At 40.1% G+C, this 23974-nt stretch overlaps 1 protein-coding gene across 2 annotated transcripts in view; it reads left to right on the top strand.

The window, feature by feature from the left end:
- The first annotated feature begins 66 nt into the window (after positions 1-66).
- The window catches only part of xrcc4 (X-ray repair complementing defective repair in Chinese hamster cells 4), a 27974-nt gene continuing 4066 nt past the window's right edge, over positions 67-23974 (top strand). The window contains exons 1-7 of one of the 2 annotated variants that reach the window (XM_057320667.1): positions 67-176; positions 6772-6911; positions 7050-7243; positions 13846-14012; positions 15981-16130; positions 16620-16747; positions 22612-22747. In XM_057320667.1, the coding sequence (XP_057176650.1) occupies positions 172-176; positions 6772-6911; positions 7050-7243; positions 13846-14012; positions 15981-16130; positions 16620-16747; positions 22612-22747 (920 nt within the window). In that variant the 5' untranslated portion in view covers positions 67-171. The remainder of the gene's footprint in view (positions 177-6771; positions 6912-7049; positions 7244-13845; positions 14013-15980; positions 16131-16619; positions 16748-22611; positions 22748-23974) is intronic. The other variant, XM_057320668.1, reaches the window with a different exon arrangement.

Raw genomic sequence — 23974 nt, 5'->3', positions numbered from 1 at the left:
GGCAAACTTGCCCGGTCCAATATGGCGGCGCAGTTGTCATACGATTTAACTTCCATCGCTGCGTATGTGGCGCGAAGGGTCAAACCTGCAGATGTACCCCACGGAAATGATTTAATCTGTTAGTTTAAATGAAAAGTCATTTGTTATATGTGAAACATTTACACTTTCGGAATGAGGTGAGACTTGCCTTACATTACTTTATCATGCGGCGTTGTTTAGAGTTAACTTGCACGCGTTTGTGAGAATGTTTGTTTGTTTTTTGTTGTAACCTGTCAGACGCCAAACACTTCATTAAACGATGTTGTCTAATGGTGAGGAGCAGTACAGACAGGTAACTAAAGAATAACTGGTGGTTTAGACAGAAATGAAGTGATGTGATCAGCCTTGGCTTGAAATCTTTTTTGTGGTTTTGGTTTTGTTTCCTCACATAACGTCTTCACCATGGTAACCACAGTTTCCTCCAAAATATCCCAGCTACTGCAGGACACTGCAGACAGTCAAAGCTTTCTACTCACTTTATTTCTTTTTTGAATGTGGTTAATACCACGTTATCACAGTTTGTGTCCGGTGTGAAACATACAGGAATGTCAAAACTATACATTAAAACACAAGCCATTTATATAAAAATGACCTCACCCCCCAACCCCTAGAAATCTATTTCCTAGAAACTTTTCCCTTAGAGTTTGACTGGAGAATTTAGACAGACAGTGAATTGTTTAGAGAATGTTGTTTTCGACTGAGCAGATGTGTTGAGTGTGAATGTGTCTATTCATGAATGAATGTGTGCGAGTAAAAGAATAGAATAACTCAAATACACGAACGCAGAACATATAGAGCATGGAAATCTCATGTAACCCATCATTCAAGAGGGGAAGCTGTGTGTCATTCACAAGTTCTCAGAGATTCTGATGTACACATAGAGTTATGACAGATTATTTGTTGTTTATATCTCAATCTAGTTGACTCTTGTCCGTTTAAATCTTGATTTACATGATATGACTACAACAGTCTGATTTTCTGAAGACTCTGTGATGCTGCAGTGTGGTGGGTGGTTGCTATGCGGTTGTTACGTGTGTTGTTGAGTGTATTTTGTTATGGATGTGGTTTTGGCTGGTTGCTATGGTGTTGCTAGGAGGATGAGCAAGTGGCCCTTTATTTCCACTTGAACTCCAATTGTCATGTATGTAAAGTGAGTGTGAGCTCTGATCTAACGCTGTCTGATGATGAACAGCTCTTTCCAATCCGCCACCATATTACAGTCTTGGATAAATGTTTAGACTTTCTGTCGTAACCCTTACTTTATGTCAGCCACATTCACCCAAACATCATTCACTAACTCTCACTGTTCCAAACCCACATGACTTACTGTCTTCTGTGAGAGAGGATGGTTTTTTAGGGAAAAAATCTGTTTATATTATAGGGATGTAATAATATAAAAATGTCACTGTACGATAATACCTCGATATAAAGTCTGCGGTATGGTATTTATTGCAATATCTAAAATGCCAAACAATGACTTGGAAACGTGCCATAAGCATCCTCTTTTCTTTATCCTCTAATCATAACTGTTGCTTAGAGGTGTGAGTTATAGTATGAGACGGGTCACATGACCTCAAAATCATTGCATTAGATGGACCTTGTCAGAGGTGACCTCTATTATTTTTTCTAACATTCTCTATATTAGGCCCGGAAGACCTATCCTTTCATACAGTCATGTGACCACGATTATATTGAGACAATTTTGTTATTGCGATAACACGATATCCACAATATTCTTACATCAGTTTATCATAAAAGTAGGGATGCACCGAATGTTCGGCCACCGAATATATTCGGCCGAAAATAGCAAAAAACGCATGTTCGGTATTCGGCCGAATATGTGAAATGGCCGAATAAATTTTACCGAACATGACTCGAGAAACGATCAACTAGCAACCAGCGCAGAGAGAGAGAGAGAGAGACGTGCGCTTTATTACTGCCGAAAACATTTTGGCAGTGTGTGTGTGGAGCATTTTAAGGTGTCAGAGAAAGACACAGCACGGGACTTGCCGCACGGAAGTAAATTTCCGAATGAAAGCGTCTTTACCGGTCGGTAACTTGTGTACTTCAGACGGGAGCGGGCTGTCTGACAGTAGCCCCGCCGCTCGCGACATCCTTTGACATCATACAGTGGTCGCGCGCACACAGTTCCCTGTACTAAACAACTTGTCAAAGTATGTTCTGTGCANATACACTCACCTAAAGGATTATTAGGAACACCTGTTCAATTTCTCATTAATGCAATTATCTAATCAACCAATCACATGGCAGTTGCTTCAATGCATTTAGGGGTGTGGTCCTGGTCAAGACAATCTCCTGAACTCCAAACTGAATGTCAGAATGGGAAAGAAAGGTGATTTAAGCAATTTTGAGCGTGGCATGGTTGTTGGTGCCAGACGGGCCGGTCTGAGTATTTCACAATCTGCTCAGTTACTGGGATTTTCACGCACAACCATTTCTAGGGTTTACAAAGAATGGTGTGAAAAGGGAAAAACATCCAGTATGCGGCAGTCCTGTGGGCGAAAATGCCTTGTTGATGCTAGAGGTCAGAGGAGAATGGGCCGACTGATTCAAGCTGATAGAAGAGCAACTTTGACTGAAATAACCACTCGTTACAACCGAGGTATGCAGCAAAGCATTTGTGAAGCCACAACACGCACAACCTTGAGGCAGATGGGCTACAACAGCAGAAGACCCCACCGGGTACCACTCATCTCCACTACAAATAGGAAAAAGAGGCTACAATTTGCACGAGCTCACCAAAATTGGACAGTTGAAGACTGGAAAAATGTTGCCTGGTCTGATGAGTCTCGATTTCTGTTGAGACATTCAAATGGTAGAGTCAGAATTTGGCGTAAACAGAATGAGAACATGGATCCATCATGCCTTGTTACCACTGTGCAGGCTGGTGGTGGTGGTGTAATGGTGTGGGGGATGTTTTCTTGGCACACTTTAGGCCCCTTAGTGCCAATTGGGCATCGTTTAAATGCCACGGCCTACCTGAGCATTGTTTCTGACCATGTCCATCCCTTTATGACCACCATGTACCCATCCTCTAATGGCTACTTCCAGCAGGATAATGCACCATGTCACAAAGCTCGAATCATTTCAAATTGGTTTCTTGAACATGACAATGAGTTCACTGTACTAGAATGGCCCCCACAGTCACCAGATCTCAACCCGATAGAACATCTTTGGGATGTGGTGGAACGGGAGCTTCGTGCCCTGGATGTGCATCCCACAAATCTCCATCAACTGCAAGATGCTATCCTATCAATATGGGCCAACATTTCTAAAGAATGCTTTCAGCACCTTGTTGAATCAATGCCACGTAGAATTAAGGCAGTTCTGAAGGCGAAAGGGGGTCAAACACCGTATTAGTATGGTGTTCCTAATAATCCTTTAGGTGAGTGTATATATATATATATTTATGAGCAGCGTTTTGTGTATATTTACACATAGAAACACACATTTTCTGATTTATTACAATTTGTATTATCATAGTTGAACTACATCATGGTTAAACTGCAGTTACTATAATGCAACTATGGTTCATTTGTGATTCCTGTGCTTTAATGCAAATTCTATAGCTAAACTATGCTCACTATAGTAAAAAATATCGATCATTTCCATAAGGGCTTTTATTGAGATATCAGCAGATCATGCAACGCATGTACTTTTCTGAAAATATGTACACAGGAATTGATAAGAGGAATTCAAATTTTAATCTCAAGTATCCGATTCCTATTCCTTTTGATTCCGATCCGATTCCAAGCCTTTCGCTTCCGATTCCAAATTGGAATTGATTTTCGATTCCCAATCCTATTTATGATACTTTCTAACTTTGCATCTATTTTTTAAAAAGCTTCCGTCTTCATTTAAGATAAATGCGTAAAAGTGAATGCTGACAGAATCTTGATTTTGGGGTGAAGGTCTCTGTGTTGTGATATAGTGAGTGTGTGTGGTGTTTCTGTCATCAAATCATCACCCGTGTGCAGATGTTTCTGAAGTTAATGAATGACTGTCATGTGTTCAGCGTGCGTTCTGTCGCTCCTCTCGTGCTGATGCTTCCGTTTGAGTCATGTTGTAAGAGTCTGTGATGATGATGATGATGATGATGATGACGGTCAGCGGGAGGAAAGCAGATGTCAGCTGTTTATTGTGTATTTCTGACACACTGATTATCACTTTGACATGACACAGGCATTTTGACCTTTCACCCGAGGTCAGAGCTTTTTCACTGTTCACTCCTGTCTGCGAGCTCTGGATCTGTGTTTGTAATGGCTGATATATCTGTAAGAAACTGAAGGCTGGACAGAACTTCACAGAATTATAATGTCTTATAACCAGTCACACCCTCACGTCACTTCTCCTTCATTTCGTCTTTACATTTTGAACACATTTGACCAAGCTTGAATAAAAATGAATTTCAGAAAAAGGCAAAAACCTCATTTTTACTGATGTTATATGTTTATATGTGAAACTACGTACTGAAAACTGAAATATACTGTATATATTATGAGTTACTATATATTATTTATATAAGAATGTAGAATATAAAACGGTACGCAAAACAAAAACCACAGTGTTTATATAGTATTTGTGTACCAGTATTTTATGAATATTTATTGTTTCAGTACAAATATCTTAAAACAAGAAAAAACATCTGCCAATGTAAGAAAAACAATACATCATTTTAAGTATAAACTCACTTCATTTGAATCCAGTTTCAGCGCACAGCACTGCTGCCTGTTTACATACAGTACAATGCGAGTTTGTATTACGTTATTTTTCTCTGTTCTCTTTATCGCGGGTCATAGACAGATTCAGTGTATGTTGCTGTGAGAAGAGAAGGTTCACACAGTTCAAGACAGAGTGATTGACAGCGTGATGCGATCGATCGTTTCCACCCAACAATAGAATATGTACAGTTTTAGGTGTGACATGATGTGTTTATTGAGCTTTAGTTCATTTAACTTTTCTTTACTACAACCTTTTGAAGTCGAATCTCACTATTATATTTTATATTTACAAAAATACTGTAGGTATATTTTAGGAGCTGTTTGATTTGGGGTAAGTTTTACTTTTTGATAATATTTGTTTTTCTGAGGGTCTAGACTACATGCAGCTACTATCACTTGACGCAAAAAACAGCGGTGGGTAGCATTATGGATATATCGTCATTTTTATTGTTATCGCAACAAATACCAGGAATTATCGTGATAGAGTTTTGGGGCCATATCGCCCATCCCTAATAGCAAGTTCACATTAGGTTATTTTTAATCCATTCACAGGCAAACCTCTTCAAATAGGGCTGGGCGATATGTATCGCGATTCACGCTAATTATACATGTCTAAATCAATTCGATGTTTTATGCACAGCTCTTCTGTGACCTACGGCTCTGTGATCAGTAGGAAGTGCTGCTCGATCTAAAATCACTACGAGATTGAGTCGTTTATATCGTACATTTGAAAAAGCAACACTCATCTATCATCATTACTACAAATCAACTTTATTATCATGAAAATACCTGAAAAGGTTTAAAGAACAGCGATGGAATATGACCACAGGCATTTCCTGGAACTAATTGTTCTTCTTCTGTTTCCCATATTCGGAGTTTCTGCGCAAGAGCGCCCTCTGACTTTCGCATGTGGTGGCATTTAACCGTAAGTCATTGAGAAACTGAGAGCATCAGAATCGTACGATATATCGCCCAGCCCTACTTCAAAAACAGATCATCTGTCTCTTACTTACGTGCAATGTAAGCATAAAACATGATGTGTTTATGTAGTTTTAACTGTTTCTCCGAAGGCTATGAGGGTTCACATTGACAGTGTGATATGATGGCCACCTCTGATAACACCAGCAGTCGAGCACTGTGCAAAATCATATGGAGAAAACAGACAAAGCTCTTTACCAAAAGCTGCTCCTGTTAAGTAAACAAAGCATATTTTTGTGCAATTATTGCCTGTCAGTTTAGTTTGTGACTAAACATTTTGCAGTATTTACATGTTGTTTATTACTGCATAATATAATTATGAAACAAATTAGACTTCTATTTGAATTAAAGAACAAGGTGATTTTATATTGACTACATTTGTAGCATTTTGTGTAGGGATGTAACGATTCACCATACTGATCTCACGATACGGTTCATTAACGATTTATTTTTACAAAATGAGTTGAGACAAATTAGGAATTAACAATTGCCCTTTTATTATTTCTTAAATGCTGCACGTTTCTTTGTGAAAGAAAACGAATTCCAAATCAAATGAAAAAAGAAGAACACAAAAATCTCTAAGACTTTGTCTGTGCTTTTATTGGATTTTTTACATTTAAGAAATATCAGCATATGCACGTTTTCCAAGTTTGCCGTAAACACAGCGGCCCCTGCTGTTCAAAACATGTACTGCGATTCAAACAATATCTCAACCGGCTTGAATGTCACATAATATAATCGATTTTCAACGGGCTCACGGTGAATCGTTACATCCCTAATTTTGTGTTTTAATGTGAATAAAAGACAATGTTTCCCTATATATTTCATCATTGAGGATTTCTTTAAAAAAAGTCTCGCCTCGTCTCGTCTCGTGGGATGAGTGTCTCGTCACACCCCTAGATGATTTGGTCTTATTCACAATAATCAAACAAATGTGCCACCAAACCTGTTGGAGTTTATTGAATGGAATAATGTGAATGTCTAAAGTTGTTGTTTTGTGTTTGTCCATCAGCAGCAGAAGCAGTGTGCGTCAGATCTCCATCACGTCTGAGGCTCATCGATCATTCTTTCTCAAGGTTGAATGGGCCGAGGATCTCGGGTCTGGATTTATTGTTCTTCTGTCTGACGGCGTGTGTGCCTGGAGCGGTGAGGGTAAGAGATCAAAACATCACACACGTGAATCCTCTCATTATTTACTCATCATCATATTGTGACAGCCCGCTGTATTGTTATTTACTGAGACGTATGTTGCAGAATGTGATGTGAACTTTGTGTTGTGATAACGGTCAGTCTCAGAGGAGGACGTGTCTCGAGAGGCTCGTGACATCGAGATGGAGAGGGCGCGGTATGTTCAGGATCTACACCTGGCTCTGACCGGAGAGGGACGGACGGCGGAGGGGGTGTACGCTTTTCACCTGGCACCCGTGAGACCCTCTAGCCCCCTGCTGCAGCTGTCTTATGAGAAGGTGCAGAGCGACATCTCGGTGAGTGGCATGCGTGACATCGCTGCACCGCAGGTGGGATGATGTAATGTCAGGTGTTGATTTCAGACTCTGTCAATCATCTCAGCTATGTCAAGATGTCCTGCTTTCCTGTAGCTCAGTGGTTAGAGCATGGTGTTAGCAACGCCAAGGTCGTGCGTTCCATCCCAGGGGATTGCACATAACAAGTGTATGGTATATTGCAATGTAAGTTGCTTTGAGTAAAAGCATCTGGCAAATGTCAAAACTGACAGGGAATGAGATTTTCTTACTGTAGCTGTTTGTAGATGATGCAACTTTCAATGTTTTTAGTCAAACTGTAAGTGTGATAAGATTTCAGGGCAGTTATTCATTCATATATTGATTGATTGATTGATTGATAGCTTTGTCTGTATGAACACAAGTGTTTTATGGGTGAGCTCAGGGGTCTCTACTGGACCTGTGAATGTGATTGACCAAAATGCCCCTCAACACCAAAGCATTCCCAGAAAGCTACTGGTCCTCTGTTGAGTTTTCTGTGTTTGATCTGCTGCCAGGCTGAAGGGTGCCGAGGAAATCCAGTGTCTGGAACCTTTCAGTGAACTCTAAACGTCAGATCACTGGACCTGAACCCCTGTACCATCAGTGAAACCTCACAAACACTCCTTCTCTCTTCTTCTGCACTATACTAGCACATTTCTGTTCTCTAAAGACATTTGTATGTTGGCACAGTTTTCTGCTATTTATAAAACTAATTTCAAACATTTAAATCAAAAGTCTGTCAGGTGTGTCTGCACCTTTAGTTGTGTACACTACAGTTTAGACAAAACATTAGAATCACACGCTATGACTGAAATGATCTTAAAAAAGTGTTTAAAGCTGAAAGGTTACTTGAGTTTTGTAGACAAAATATACTTTATACAAACCTAAAAATTACAATATAGATGTAGGCCTAAATTTCTTCTGTGCTGTTTGTTTCAGAATGCTTTTTTGTTTTCAGAATTTCGAGAATCTGCTTGATAAAATGCTGAAAGAAAATATGAATAAAATGACCATAAACTTTTGACTGCTAGTGTACAACTAATCCATTAGGGAGTTACTTCCCTAAAGTCGTTTTATAAAAGGATATATTGTACAATGTGAGAGAAAGTAGGATTTTACTAATGTTGTGAAATGATCACATTTGAGCTAAAGCAGAATGTGCGGGTGTAGAGGTCATTTCAGTGTTGCTGGTGGAGACGTGTCTAACTGGGAATGGAAGAGTGTCTTAGAAACACAGAAGCTGAGCTCTGACGCAGAGAGAAGGTTATTTTCATCTCCACATCTCCTGGATGTTTATGAGGTCACTCACTCACAGTTGTTTTGTGCTTTTTAGCTCATTGTGTAAAGAGAACAAATATGACATCATCATCACCGCTGCTTCTGAAACGTTTGACATTTCCATTTGAGTAAGAATGTGTGTGTGTGTGTGTGTGTGTGCGCGCGCGCGTGTTGAGACACACAGGTGAGGTGGTATGACTTTGACTGGTTGTGTTTCAGATGTTGTCTCAGATGTTGAGTGAAGCTCTTTTGGATGGTAAATGTTCTTCTCTTGGCTCTGTTTTCTCTGTGAAGCCCAGGCCGGCGCTCTGAAACACTCACTCGTATGTGAGCTCTGTGTTAAGTGTTGAGATATGAACATGCTGTTTGATTTTTGTGATGCGTCTCTGAAAGTCATCAAGCTTTATTTAGACTGGATGATGTAAATAATCTTTGCAGAACAGTTTAAAGCTCGTTTATGATATTTTATGTTAGTGACAGTTACGCACGTAATGTTGATTTGAATAATGCTGGGATGCTTCCTAAGATTTTTGTTGGTGATGCTTCAGGCCCGTAATGACAGCCTGTGTGAGCGTCTGCAGCATTCTTCAGTGAAACGGCTGAAGGAAAAGTCATGTGTAAATGTGAAAGCAGCTGTTTCTCTCTCATACGACCCGTTTGAAGACGCCGCTTTTTACAGTAAACATTTAAAGGTTTAGGGACACCTTGACTTCTGTTCTATAAAGCACATATTAGCTGTCATGGATGAAGTATACAGGTGAACACACACGTGAGAGAGGAATGTGTGCTTTGTGCTTTGATGATGTAACAATTACAAACATTTCACTATGAATAAACATATATTATCACCTTGAAGCCAAAATACGATGTTCAAGCAGGAAGAACAAGCAGTTTGCTTCAGTTGTTTGTAAATATAATGTCACACACATATGTTATTATTTAGTCAGGTCATTGTGAAATAAGACTAGTTTTGGTTAAAAACAGATGCAGTGATGAAATGATGGTTTGATAAATTAATGAATGAACATGACTTCACATGTTGTGTGCGTGTGTGTCTGTGTGTATGCATGTGGGAGTGTGTGTGTGTGTGTGTGGGAGTGAGTGTGTGTGCGTGTCTGTATGCATGCGTGTGGGACTCTGTGTGTGTGTGTGTGTGTGTGTGTGTGTGTGTGTGTGTCTGTATGCATGCGTGTGTGTGTGTGTGTGTGTGCTCTGATGGGACACACAGACTCTCTGAGGATCTGATTGGTTTAAACTCTACAACCCAGGTATAATTCTTACCATGTGTTCCTCAAAGGATTTCATTCTCTTCATTTGTGTCTTATGTCGACAGCAGAAACAAGAGGGTTTGAGAGGATTTTCTGGGTAGATGTGTGTAATGGTTATCAGATCGCTGTGTTTTCAGATGAAACCCTGCTGTTCTGTGTCTGTGTTTCTCTTGTTGTTAATTGTTTCATATGTTAGCACTGATGTTAGGACATGTGCAAGTGTTTCTGCCATCATGTGTGTGTGCTCAGATCAAACCTGCATGTTTTAAAGTCTGAGAAACTGCGGATCACAATCAGGGTTTCATATGAAAGATATTATTAATATATGAGTCAGAATGGTTTCAAACTCTCTCTCTCTGTCTACATAAACTCGTGTTTTAAAGGTCCGGTTGAACGCGCAGTTTCTGCCAATCTCATGTTAATCCTGAGTACCTATAGAGTAGTATTGCATCGTTGTATCGTCGAAGAGTGTTTAGTTTGATCACATTTATAAAACACAGATACAGCTGTACATATTGCTTTCCTGTGGCTCAGTGGTTAGAGCGCGGCACTTGCAATCCCAAGGTCATGGGTTGGATCCCAGGGGATTGCACATAGTCAGAAACAAATGTATAATACAGTGCAATGTAAGTCGCTTTGGATAAAAGCTTCTGCCAAATGCATAAATGTAAATGTACAATTATTTCCGAAAACATACGACCTCCTGGGGGTGTGCGGGGAGGAACTAAATCACGAGCACACAAACTTATAGTGAATCAACAGTTATGCAGAGATGATGCGATGATGTATTGTGTTGTTTACATTATGCACATACGCACCGATGCCAACAAGACACAGACATATGACTTAGTTTCACTTTCCGCGGTTCTTTTAGCGCTGCGACCGCGCCAGCCATCAGTTTCAAACCAAATCCAGCGTTATATCCAGAGTTTATATAACATCCATCACTGAAATACCGTGAACAAACAGACACACCTCAACTTCACTATTGCAAGAGTAACGAGCTGGCACACAGCGCAGCCGATCTTGACGCAGCGCAGCCAATCGTGATGATAAGCAGGTCTTCCTATCGCTCATCGGTTGACGTGTGGGTGAGCTATTTCTTTCACCTTGCCGTGGGTGTGCTTTTCCGGGAGAATTGCCCAACAAGGGACTGAGAAAAGTTGTTAGGTAACGGTTTTTCATGTTCGAAAATAACTTTCCAAAACCTATATGAATGCTGGGGGAGTGTATCGAGCACAGAAATACTACGTCATACGTCCAACTAGTTTTTTGACAAGTTGACCATGTTAAGCTTGAGAAGCCAGCACGTTTAACAGTGTAACAGTCAGAATTACGGTGGCCGGGAAGTGCAAAACAAAACAACAAATTGCAAAAAACAAATCTAAAAGCAAAATAAAATATCCAAAATCAAAATGGAAAATCTGAAAACGCAATATCAAATGTAAAAATTCGAGAAACAAAATAACAAGTCAGAAACCACATCGACAAGTCAGAAAGCAAAACGACAAATCAGTTAAACCGGAAAAGGTTGGTATTTTGTTGAAATGGGATGGCTACTGCTGATTGGATGAAACTCCTGTCAATCAAGATATCCAGGACGCTCGATGTACTATGAGAAAGGACATGCATATGTGATACTGCTCATATTCATTGATTAAGGTTCAAAAGCCACATTTTGTTAATAAAGTTAAAACGGGCTCATCTTGCCTTGGGAGTAGATGCGTGTCTGTTTCACACAGCATGCATGAGCAGAGTCTTCGCGTGGCATGAGCCCTGAGCAGCACGCATAGACTGCCTGTGTACCATCCATGATCGTTTTCCCCTCACGAGATACATACAATGTAAGCATATAACATGATATGTACTTTAATCTGTGTCCCTGTTGGTTATGGTGAGAGAGCGACTGACGCTTATGTTTATATTTGTAAGCGAAACAAACGATTGCGTCAGTCAGTCTTAGTAGTTTTGCAACTTGTTGTTTTGTTTTGCACTTCTCGGCCACGGTACAGAATGCATGAAACAGCGTTAAATCATCCCTTTAAGTGTCATTCATTGAGCAGACAAATAAACACATACATGATGTCAAATTCCTCTTTTATTTGATTTAATTTCAATAAGTAATGCGGCCATTATTCTTATCAGCCCTAATCACAATCTAGTTTTTTTGCTGAAGATTCTATAAAAGTGCTGGAGATTTTAATAACCTCTTTTTTGATCATTATGAATTCTTTAGATAGGAAAATAGCTTTCTTTGACTTGGAACTTGAAGTCTGACATGAGCCCAAGACATGTTATCAACATCTGTGTCCGGCTCCTCATGACGTGATGTTGACGTGATCTTCAGAGGTGTGTGTGTGTGTGTGTGTGTGTGCGTGCGTGCGTGCGTGCGTGCGTGCGTGTGGTTTAGCACCTTGAAAACGACTGCTCCCACAGGGCCAAACTGACTGGAGTTGCCAGCGTTCTCATGGGCTTATGATGGCATCTGTGGGGCTTCTGTCGCTCACTTGACTGATTGCAGAGATGAAACCGTTTAATACTTTCCAGACCGGCCGCTGATGTAAAGAAACAATGTGGCTCTGTGAACGGCTCATTCACTGGAGGAATGTGACGTGAGCTCAAGTCACGTTCACGTCTGTCATCAGATACACGCGTGTTACTCACAGAGACCGTTTCCTACTGTTTCTTCTTTCTCTTTTCCCTAAAGTCCACTTTCTATTAGGATTGAGGATACTTCATATTTGAAATGTATAGTTTTCCATGATTTCAAAATGATTATTTACTTGGCAATCTTTTTTATAAGGTTGACAGGATTCGTTCCCATTTATTACTGTAAACATATTGTGAGGTCATACAGGTTTGGACAGACATGGTCGTGTGTGAATGATGGCAGATTTTTCTTTTTAAGATCAGTTACCATGGTGTAATTATAGTAAAAGTGAAGTGTTCTTTTGGTGGATTCATATAACCATACTTTTACTAGAAATAGCTGTAGCTAAATAACTGCGCTTTAACAATAGTAAACATGTTTTTTATAGTGAAGTGATGATGGTTAGTCTGGTTTGTAAGGCTGAATATTTCAAGTTTTGCGTCATGCTAACTATTACAGCCTCCTGACGTCAGCTCTTCTTTTCCACCCGGCTTCTCATCATTCAGCTAGAAAACCACACAAGAGCACAAACGCAGACGCTGGGTTCATACTTCATTATTGAGTACAGAAGAGAAGTGTCGTGAGCGTGTGTAACACTTCATAAAGGCAGCGGTGACGTCAGACGTGATGTTTACACTGCAGTTTGCATCACACGCTGATTTTCTTCCAGGAAAGGAAACCTTTAAAGAGCTGTTCCGGGATTCTGTCTGACGCTCGTGACCTGCTTATGTGCATTTATAAGTGAAACTGAAAAAAAAAACCTTTGAAATGTCCATTTGAAAAATAATGTGTGTGTGTCAGGGATTAATGAGACATGAAGTCTCAGCAGAAGTGTCGGTGTTGTGTTGTGTTGTCTGTGACTTGATCTTCAGTAAAGTATCTTAAGGAAGCTGTTCGTTTTATCACTGACGTCACGAGAGCGCGCGCGTGTGTGTTCTGACATGGGTCATCTATTTGAGGATCACATCAGTCGTCTGTGCTCTTATCAGTACAAGACTCCCGGCTGTAGTTCTGTGTGTTTCTTTAGGTGTTGATTGTGAGAGTCTGTGTGTTTTATCACCCAGAATGCCAATAGACACAAAACACTGACCACCCGAACATCACAGCAGCTTTAAGATGGAATGACATCATTGATTTCGAAACTTTAATCAAATATAGTACAACTATTGAGTCATTGTGCTATATATACAAATGTAAATGCAGTCTGAGAGTGTAGAGAATGTCACATCATTCCCACTGCATTATGACCGCTGAGCTCTGTTGCCACTGTTTCCGTTTCCATAGCAACAGCAGCATCTTTGATTGGCAGAATGGCAGATATTTGAGAAGGTGGCAGGACAGATGAGATCTGATCATTATTCATGTTGATTTCTCTCTCTGTGTCTCAGTTCAGGCTCGGTGTGGTGGAGCTGCAGGCCGTGCCGGAGCCCACTGAAGTCATCAGGGAGCTCATTACTCACGGCCTGGACCTCAGCAAACATCTGCAGGCCAAAAACCAGCAGCTGCTCGAGGAGAACCACAAACTGAGACGAGAACAACAACACATCAGCACACAGTACGCCTACACAACACAAATATTACACATACTGTGGGCTTAGTAGAGACTGTGATTCCATTTGTTAACATGAGTTATTAGTAAACATGGACTAACAACAATAAACAACACTACAGCAGCTACTGTTAGTGTTGTATTCAACATTTATTCATGTTTTTTCTAAAAGCATCAAGTTATTTCTGTCAACATTAGTTAATGCAGAATAAACTATCATGAATAAACATTGAACACCTGTGTCAGCCTGAACATTAAGAAATATTTATAAAACATGTTGTTCATCATCAGTTTATGATAGCTAATGCATTTATGTTTTGGATTAGCAAGAGGATTTTGAAGGTGAACTATCACGTTAAGGCAGGGGTTTTCAAACTGGGTTAGGCCCAGGGGGCCTCCAGAAGCATGCAAGCCCTTACAGAAAAGACACATGAATTTCACATGTTTTTCACATGTATACAACATGTGTTTAACATGTGCAAAAAACACGTGTGATCACATGTGAAATGTGTGTTTTTGGAACATTTTGGTGTGAATTCCCATGTGAAACCCATGGGATAACATGTTAAAAACCCATGGGATGACATGTGCAACATGTGGTGACGTGAAGAACATGTGATCACATGTGTTTTTTGCACATGTGAATTTCATGTGTCTTTTCTGTAAGGGAGGGGTCCCCCAGAAATTTTCTAGGAAAAAGATTAAGCAAAAAATGATAAAAGTCCACAGTGTTTATCTGCTTTTTTGCTATGGATAGTTTCCAGAATTGATTATATTTGAATCTTTCTAGTGAGTTTTTCTCACTATAGTTTCTTTTTTCGGACTCAAAGTGAAATTGTTGCCGACTATTCAGGTTTAGAAACAATGTGTTGTCTTTATAATATTCTATTTACTATTTATCCAACTAATTTTTAAACGTTTCTTTACACAGAAAAAAATATATATTTTAGAAAAGGGGGTCCCTCACAAAATGTTAATCATATTTGGGGATCCTTGGCATCATAAAGTTTGAAAACCCCTGCTTTAAGGGCTGATTTGGTGTATTTAGGGCACATGACGTCTTGTGTGTGTGTGTGTGTGTGTGTGTGTGTGTGTGTGTGTGTGTGTGTGTGTGTGTTCTCCATGTGCTTCAGTTTTTCCTCTCTGCACAACGGCAGCGGTGACATCACCAGCCACAATGTACCGCCACACTTCTCTAACACCTTCCAAAACAAGAATTATGGGCAGTTTGTAATGTTGCCCCTCAACGACATTCACTGTATTTATACTTCACAGGTGTCTCAGTTTTGTTAAAGGGATAGTTCACTCAAAAATACAAAATAAATGATTTCATCATGTCTTGTCAAGTCAAACCTGTGTGACTTTCTTCATCAGAACACAAAAGAAGATGGTAACACTTCAGTATAGGGGGCAATTCTCACTATTAACTATTTGTTATTAGCATGCCTGTGATTGGCATATTGGCTGTTTATTAGTACTTCTACAGCACATATTCTGCATGACCATACTCGACATCCCTAATCCTACCCAATACCTAAACCTAACAACTACATTCCTAACTATTAATAAGCAACAAATGAAGAGTTTATTGGGGGGAAAAGTCGTAGTACATGGTTTGTTAATTGCGAGAATTGCCCCCTATCCTGAAGTGTGACCAAGAAGATATTTTGAAGAATGTTGATAATCAAACAACACTGAACTTTCATTGACTTCCATTGTATGACCATGAAAACCACTGAGACATTTCTCAAAATATCTTCTTTTGTGTTCTACTGAAGAAAGACTCGCATGCAGATTTACAACCACACGAGGGGGATAAATGACAGAATCAAAAAAAGAAACATGCGAAGTAATATAGAAAAGATAAGAATCTGCACAGTTGTGAAAGGTGACAGCGTCTCTTTGTTGAAATGTGTTTTTGAAGTCAAAGCAGTTGTGAACGGTGAAGTGTTGAGCGTGTTTTACTCCTCACAGGATGGGAAGATGCGTGGAGGAGAAAGAGCGACTAGAGAGAGAGCTGTACAGCCGCTTTGTGTTGGTTCTGAATGAGAAGAAGTGTAAAATCAGAGATCTTCAGGCTCGACTCCATGAACTTCAGCAGTCTGTGGATGAAGATGAAGTGAGGTGAACATTCAGTCTCACATGAGCCATCTTCTGACGCAAACACTTTCTCACTTCAACTTTTTCAGTCTTCCCCTGTTAAGAAACTGGCTTTGATTAGGTAATCCTCTCATTCTCAGGAATATCACTTCCACTTTTCTGTTGCTTATGATTGAATATTCGTTCGTTTCGAAACATAAAAAGGGCCTTCATACTGACGTATAATGGCTCATTTACACAGAGAGAATGATGTTTTCACAATGAAACTAATGTGACATGAATTTAATCAGCTCAAGGACCTAAAAGAAAGCAGGCGACTGAAGAGGATCTTTGATTCCTCTGAGATTTGCTCAGTTTACCTTAAACAACAAGAGTCTTATAAACATTCTGAGAGTGTTGACGTGGAGCGATGGTTTTTGAGAGAAAGATCTCTTAGAGACGTCTCAAAACACACCACCATCAAGGTTTGGGGTGTGAATGAGTGTGTGTGAAATGTAATGTGTGTTTGAGAAGGAAACAGGACAGAAGTGAAGAGCCGGAGGCTGAGAAGAGTTCAGGACAGGAGAGTGATTATGACGGCAGTACAGAAGAAGAACAGGAGGAAGAACACAGACGTCCTGAACGGAGCGCTCCTGCTAAAGGTGACAACAGAGAACTGACATCTAGGGTTGGGAATCGAAAAAATCAATTCCAATTTGGAATCGGATCGGAATCGAAAGGAATCGGATACTTGAGATTAAAATGTGAATTCCTCTTATCAATTCCTGTGTGCATATTTTCAGAAAAGTACATGCGTTGCATGATCTGCTGATATCTCAATAAAAGCCCTTATGTAAATTATCGATATTTTTTACTATAGTAAGCATAGTTTAGCTATAGAATTTGCATTAAAGCACAGGAATCACAAATTAACCGTAGTTGCATTATAGTAACTGCAGTTTAACCATGATGTAGTTCAACTATGATCATACAAATTGTAATAAATCAGAAAAGGTGTGTTTCTATGTGTAAATATACACAAAACGCTGCTCATAAATATATATATATATTGCAAACAAGTCAATAAGCAGGCTAAATGACCATACAGGTTGATATCTAAATGTTTTACTTCAACTGTGGAATCGAAACTGGGAATCGATAAGAATCGAAATCGATAAGCAAAATCAGAATTGGAATCCGAATCGATAAAATTGAAACGATTCCCAACCCTACGACATCATCCTTCATCTTCACTAGAGTCCTGATAGAGTCTTTTCAAGTCTTCTATAACATTAGACACACTTACACACTTGTTTGTTGTTATTAAGACAGTAAACACACAGCTGAAATTCATCCTGCCCAGAAAATCTAATAAAACTCGTTGTTTTTGCTTATGGTTTAGCAACCTATAAAAAGTTCTCCCAGAACGTTTTGGGTTGAAACACGTGTGCGCGTGTGTGCGCGCGTGCGTGCGCGCGTGCGTGTGCGCGTGTGTGTGTGTGTGTGTGTGCGCGTGTGTGTGTGTGTGTGCGCGTGTGTGTGTGTGTGTGCGTGCGTGCGTGCGTGCGTGTGTGTGCGCGTGCGTGCGTGCGTGCGTGCGCGTGCGTGCGTGTGTGTGCGCGTGTGTGTGTGTGTGTGCGTGCGTGCGTGCGTGCGTGTGTGTGCGCGTGCGTGCGTGCGTGCGTGCGCGTGCGTGCGTGCGTGCGTGCGTGTGTGTGTGTGTGTGTGTGTGCGCGTGAGCGAGCAGTGTTGGGCAAGTTAAAGTAATTAAAAGTAATGAATTACTGGTTACTAATTACATATTCAATAGTGTAATTAGATTACTGTACAAATTGCTCTCTCCCAAAAGTATTTAATTCCTAATTACTTTCTATGTGCTACATCAACCTTGATTAGTTAAGTGATTCAAGAATAGGCATGAAACGGCTCTTTTAAATAAATCATATAAAACTACATAAACGTATTAACTGACCAAAGTTTACAAATGTGAGAAGATACATTAAAGCATGCATTTTAAAGTTAGACTTTGAATTTTGATGTCAATTCCACTATTGCACACACACAGTATTTAGTTTAATGACATCCGAAGTAACTGTAATTAAATTACAGAAAAAATAAGAGTAATCCCTTACTTTACATTTTCAAGGGAAAAGTAATTAAAGTACAGTAACTAATTACTTAGTAACTAATTACACCCAACACTGTGTGTGTGTCTAGACTGATTTATGTCATTTATCTTATGTGTCTATCAAACATTCATGATTTATGTGGTTTAATGTTAGGCATTCACTTTTTTCGCTTGTTTTATATTCTGGTGTTGCATAATGAAGCAGTTTTTTTCCATTGATGCCAGACTTATTTAGTCATTTGTAATTATTAAAATAATAATATCATTTTGTAAAGGATTTAATTCAGTTGATTTAACACAAGTAGACATTAGCATGTGATATTAGATTGTGTTTATGATACACAGTCTAATAAATAATAAACAAAAGGAATGATGTAAATAATAATGCTCACAGCTGTCTTTGTTTACTTGGTTTCTATCGTAGGATCTCATTTAAATGGCAAAGGATTGTTTGTGTTGTTGTTGTTGTGTTGGTTTGTAGAGAAGCACACACGTCTTCTCGTGAACAACATCTGAGTCTGACCTGAGACGCTCGTCAGCCCACGTCTGGGCAGTTATGACATCATCTCTTCAAGCGTTTGTTTCTTGGAAACGGGGTCTGCTTTCTCCTGATTTCAACATCAGACTGTATTCACAGCTCTTGAGTCAGAAAGAGGGAAACGAGGTGGAGTCACAGATGATTTACTCGGAGAGTTGCTCAATGTCTCTCTTTTCACTCGTGTGGCTGTAAAACACCAAATCTAGAATGTTTCCAGCGCTCACATGACTTTAAATCACTCGCAACTGTGATGAAGTGTAATGTATGGTTGCTGGGCGTCTTCAGGTTTGTTCTTCAGACTGCGGTTCTCCTTTTCCCTCCCCTGCAAACACAACACACGTGTATCATACTGTGTGTGTGTGTGTGTGTGTGTGTGTGTGTGTGTGTTCATGTTTGTATATCCCGGTGGGGACCTAAACCTGAATACACACCAACACATGGGGACTCGTGTCACCGTGGGGACCAAAATTGAGGTCCTCATGGGCAAAAAAGCTTATAAATTGTACAGAACAATATTTTTTACAAATCTAAAAATGCAAAAAGTGTTCTATGATCTTTAGGGTTAGGGGTTGGATTAGGGATAGGGGATAGAATATACAGTTTGTACAGTATAAAAACATTACGCCTATGGACTGTCCCCACGGAGATAATAAACCAGACATGTGTGTGCGCGTGAGTGAGTGGGTGCGCGCGCGTGCGTGCGGGATGTTTTTCTTGACAATAAATGAAATCACAGGGTGCAGAACATAAAGTGTAATTGAAGGATTTCTTTCATGTGGTTAAACAGTAATGTCAGCGTGAACAGAATCTTTTGCAGATGTGAACACGTCCATTTGAACATTTACACATTTGATTAGCTGTGAAAAAATCACCTCAACTCGTCTGTTGTAGTTGTTTCATTGGCTCTGTCGGTACACGATCCGGGATGCCTGCACGATCCGTTCTGCGCATGCGCATAATGACGTAGTAAACAACTTCACGGTTTCTGTCGGTACACGATCCGGGATGCCTGCACGATCCGTTCACGCATGCGCATAATGACGTAGTAAACAACTTCACGGTTTCCCTACACTATTGGTATCAAGCATGCGATGAAACGCTTGACGGCCAGACGGCACAACTGGCGGCATATTTTTGTAGGCTACGTCGTGTTTTTCATTTAACAGTTCACGGCGGGTCTATTTTGATGTTTTAAAATGTAGCTTACGCTATGCATTACGATGTGTTTACGTGGTTGCCAATCCAAAATAATAAAGGAGTTGTTACATGAACATACACGATTTTGGTTACATGTGGAATAAAGTCTGAGTCTTGAGAGTCTGTCACTGCAAACCTTCAGTTTCCTCCATACTCCCCTTTGCGATTCATTGCTGCATGGCATTAGGCCTACTTAACTTGCCGTGTTTCGATCTGAGGTCAGTAGTATTGTCAAAGACGGTTTTTATTAAAAGCTGCTAATATTAGTTAACTTTAAATCGACTCATTTTGTATTAGTATGGGTCTCTATATATAGGCTAATATATCTATCTATATAATCTAAATGAGGAATAATCCCTTCAATGGTGTTTACAGAACACAATAAGGAACATAATATGCATTTCTGCCTAGACTATCTGCAGTTACATGAAGAAAGAACTACAAACAAGTCTGGGGAAACGTACAGAGTATTTCAACGCATAGTGTGCACACAGAAGTGACATGAGACCAGAGGTGGACAGTAGTGAAAGTCGCGGTACAAAGGTGCTCAAGCGTGGAACAGATCGTGCAGTGTCGTCGCTAAACAGAATTGTCTACTACGTCATTATGCGCATGCGTGAACGGATCGTGCAGGCATCCCGGATCGTGCAGTGTCGTCGCTAAACAGAATTGTCTACTACGTCATTATGCGCATGCGTGAACGGATCGTACAGGCATCCCGGATCGTGTACCGACAGGCTCCTTGTTTTTTCTCTCATTTGATATTTATTCTGATAAGTTATTACACATACATTATAGATGTCAAGAGTGTATTTCCCCGCTTCTTCATTGTATGATTCTGTGGAGAAGCGGTTGACTGCTTTTTGAAGTTTGTGGCAGTAGTTTTTCAGTGAATGTTTCTCATGAACCTCATGCAGAAGGTCTCTTTACGTGTTGGTCGGATGACACAGAATCATGTCGGTTCAGATCAGAGCATCAGTCACGAGCAGCGGTGTGTAATCGTCTGAAATGTCAAAGCTTTAAACCTTGTGAAGTGATTGATAGACTCGAGGCTTCTTGTTGTAGAAACCACAGCATGGAGTCCGGTTTAATGGGTTAACATTGAAGACATTTAAGGAAGCAGTCATACCACACACCACAGTCTTATTACACAAGTCACCCATGCTTTTACCAGCAAAAACACTGGTTCATTTGTGGTCTTTAATCGTTATTAAACTAACCAGAGTTACCATAGTAACCGTACTTTAACCACGGCACGGTGTATTGTGTAATAAAAGTGTGGATACCCCCTAAAAACCATATGTAAATAAAAATGAACTATAACCTTTACTATTTATGCATGTGGCAGACACGATTCTCCAAAGCGACTTCTACTTAACATTTGTATCTGAGATCATTTGGGATCAAACCCATGATGGCCAGCGCCATTCTCTAACCACTAGGGCTGAAACGATTCCTCGAGTAATTCGAATACAAAAAAGCCTCGTTTAATCCATTTAACTGCAGTACACACGGAGCGCTGTGTTTCCCCACGGACCGTTATTACTGACGCACAGCCCGCTAAACTCTGTTCATGTTACAGGCTCTCAAGTCTCTCGCATTCACCGCGAGACACACGCATTTTAGTCTGTTCACACGCTCACACGTGTTTCTCATGCTGATAAATAATTGATAGTTTATTGAAATGGTGAACTGCTATTTTACTGTTTTAGTCTATTTTGCGAGTGAAACTTGTTTTCCGGCTGCATTGAGTCCATCAAACTAGATGCGGACTTGTGGACGCCGAATCCTGTTATTTACACGTCATCTGTCTGTTCTGCGTGTCTGAGTGAATGAACTGCGCTTTATGAGGACATGAACACATGAACTTCATCTTCAGAGTTGCTCTGAGAGTTTATTTCAGAACATTTTACTGAGTGAAGCTAACGCACTAAAAAATAAGCGTCTTCCGACGACCTGCCAAAATAAAAGTCCTGTTAACTCGGTATTTTTATGTGGACAAATATATTACTATTTACTAGTAAAAAAAAAGAAACTAAAACTAATTTAGATGAACTAAATGCATCATGCATAAGCTGAAGTTAGTTGTTTACCTTTGAAATTATTCTTTCTATTTTTATTAACGCTTCTTATTTATACATTTGTATTAGGCCTATATTGCATTTTGAATGTAATATGGCAATGGAATGTACTAAATGGGTTAACTTTTCATAGATATGAATGTATGCAATTTCAGCAATAAATGTTAATTTTTTCTAAAAAGGAAATAAATTAGTTCATTTTAAGAGACCCGTCTTATTTTCTCTTGTATATTTAGTATTGCTCTTTATTAAAGAAAAAGTACCTATTATCCGAATACCCGATTAATCGATGGAAAATCAGTAGAATACTCGATTAGTAAAAGAATCGATAGCAGCAGCCCTACTAACCACTGAAGCACACGGAAGCTTTCTTCAGAAGAGTTTAGTTCATTCTCTTGATGCTCAACATTCTTCTGACGGTTTTATGATGTTGATGTTGATGTTTATGTAGTTGAATTGTAAAGATGAAATAGGATGAAGAGTATTGAAGAATCTCTGTTGTACATGATATGTCATGTGTACTTTTGGCTTGTTTGTTATGTATATGTACCAAACATGTTTTTACATGTTTGTTTGAAACAGAGATGTCAGAAAACAGCCCGATGGATGAAAGTCTGAATGACATCACAGATGTGGCTCCCTGTCGCAAACGCCGTCATCGACATCTTCAACAGCCGGAGTGTGAAGCTAAAAGAGCAGCGCTGCCCCACAGATCCAGGTATCATCATCATCATCATCATCATCATCATCTCTCTCGGTGCAGTAGATCAGTCAGTATTAATGCTCCTGTAATCCTGGAGCGATGTTCTCTAATGTTCCGTTTCATACCCATAAACCCCTGCAACTTTCATCATATACACGTCAGCTACAATTCTGTCTGGTTTTGTTCCTCTTGTTTGTATTGACTTCATGTGGTGTTGGATGTGTCTTTATCTGATAAACTGACTGTAGACACGAGAGAGAGAGAGAGAGAGAGAGAGATTTTCCACAGTCTCCTGCGGCACCTCGGTTTGGAGCAGAAAAACGTTTCTGATTTCATCTCGTTCTTGGCCAGCAGTTCCATAATTGTCTCGAATGGTTTGGATTTACATTGAGCAACTTGTGTCTTGATGTTACCTGAGGGAGTCTGAGCCTGAGAAAACATCCCAAAATAATCTCACTGTTGTGGACATGAAACTTTACAGGTCTTTCTCTGTTGTATTTGCTCAGATGTGAGTGGTCTTCAGGTTGTGTATGACCGAACGCTGTGTGTCAGGTGTTGAGTTTGTGTTGGCCGTCTCTTTCTGGAAGATTTTCCAAACGCTAACAGACCTCTTGTGTCGTAGAGAATCACTTTACATCACAGCAGGAGATTCTCATCCTCGTCCTGGAATGAAGCGGGCGCGTGGCGTCGGATGCCTCGGCTTTATGAACAGTAGAGTGTTATTGGCCGTGTATTCTGAATGAGGAGGATGGCTTTTCTGTGTCAAGCTCTTTCAAAGAGAACAGAGCAAGAAAGAAACACACGTTGATTCATTTCTCTGTGTAAATAATGAAGTCTTCAGGTCTGGAATCATTTCTAAACCACTTCACGTATGGCCTCTGTGGAGTCGTGTCAAAGCAAGCAGTGTTTTATTGTGGCCGTGAATGAGCAGCTTCTAAACTCAAACCCCAGGACAGAGGCCAGAATCACATCTGCTGTAATAAAGGCCATTCCTTTTCCAGCCAATCACTGACACGCATCATTTGTTTATTCCGCTACAGAACACTTTTAATCTTTTATTCCGCTACAGAGACGGAGAGAGAGAGAGAGAGAGAGACATAGAGACGGAGAGAGAGAGAGAGAGAGAGAGAGAGAGAGAGAGAGAGAGAGAGAGAGAGAGAGAGACAGAGAGAGAGAGAGAGAGAGAGAGAGAGAGAGAGAGAGAGAGAGAGAGAGAGAGAGAGAGAGAGAGAGAGACAGAGA

This window comes from Triplophysa rosa, linkage group LG22 (genome assembly GCF_024868665.1).
Source record: "Triplophysa rosa linkage group LG22, Trosa_1v2, whole genome shotgun sequence".
Lineage (NCBI taxonomy): Eukaryota > Metazoa > Chordata > Actinopteri > Cypriniformes > Nemacheilidae > Triplophysa > Triplophysa rosa.
This window is presented reverse-complemented; position numbering and strand designations above follow the sequence as displayed.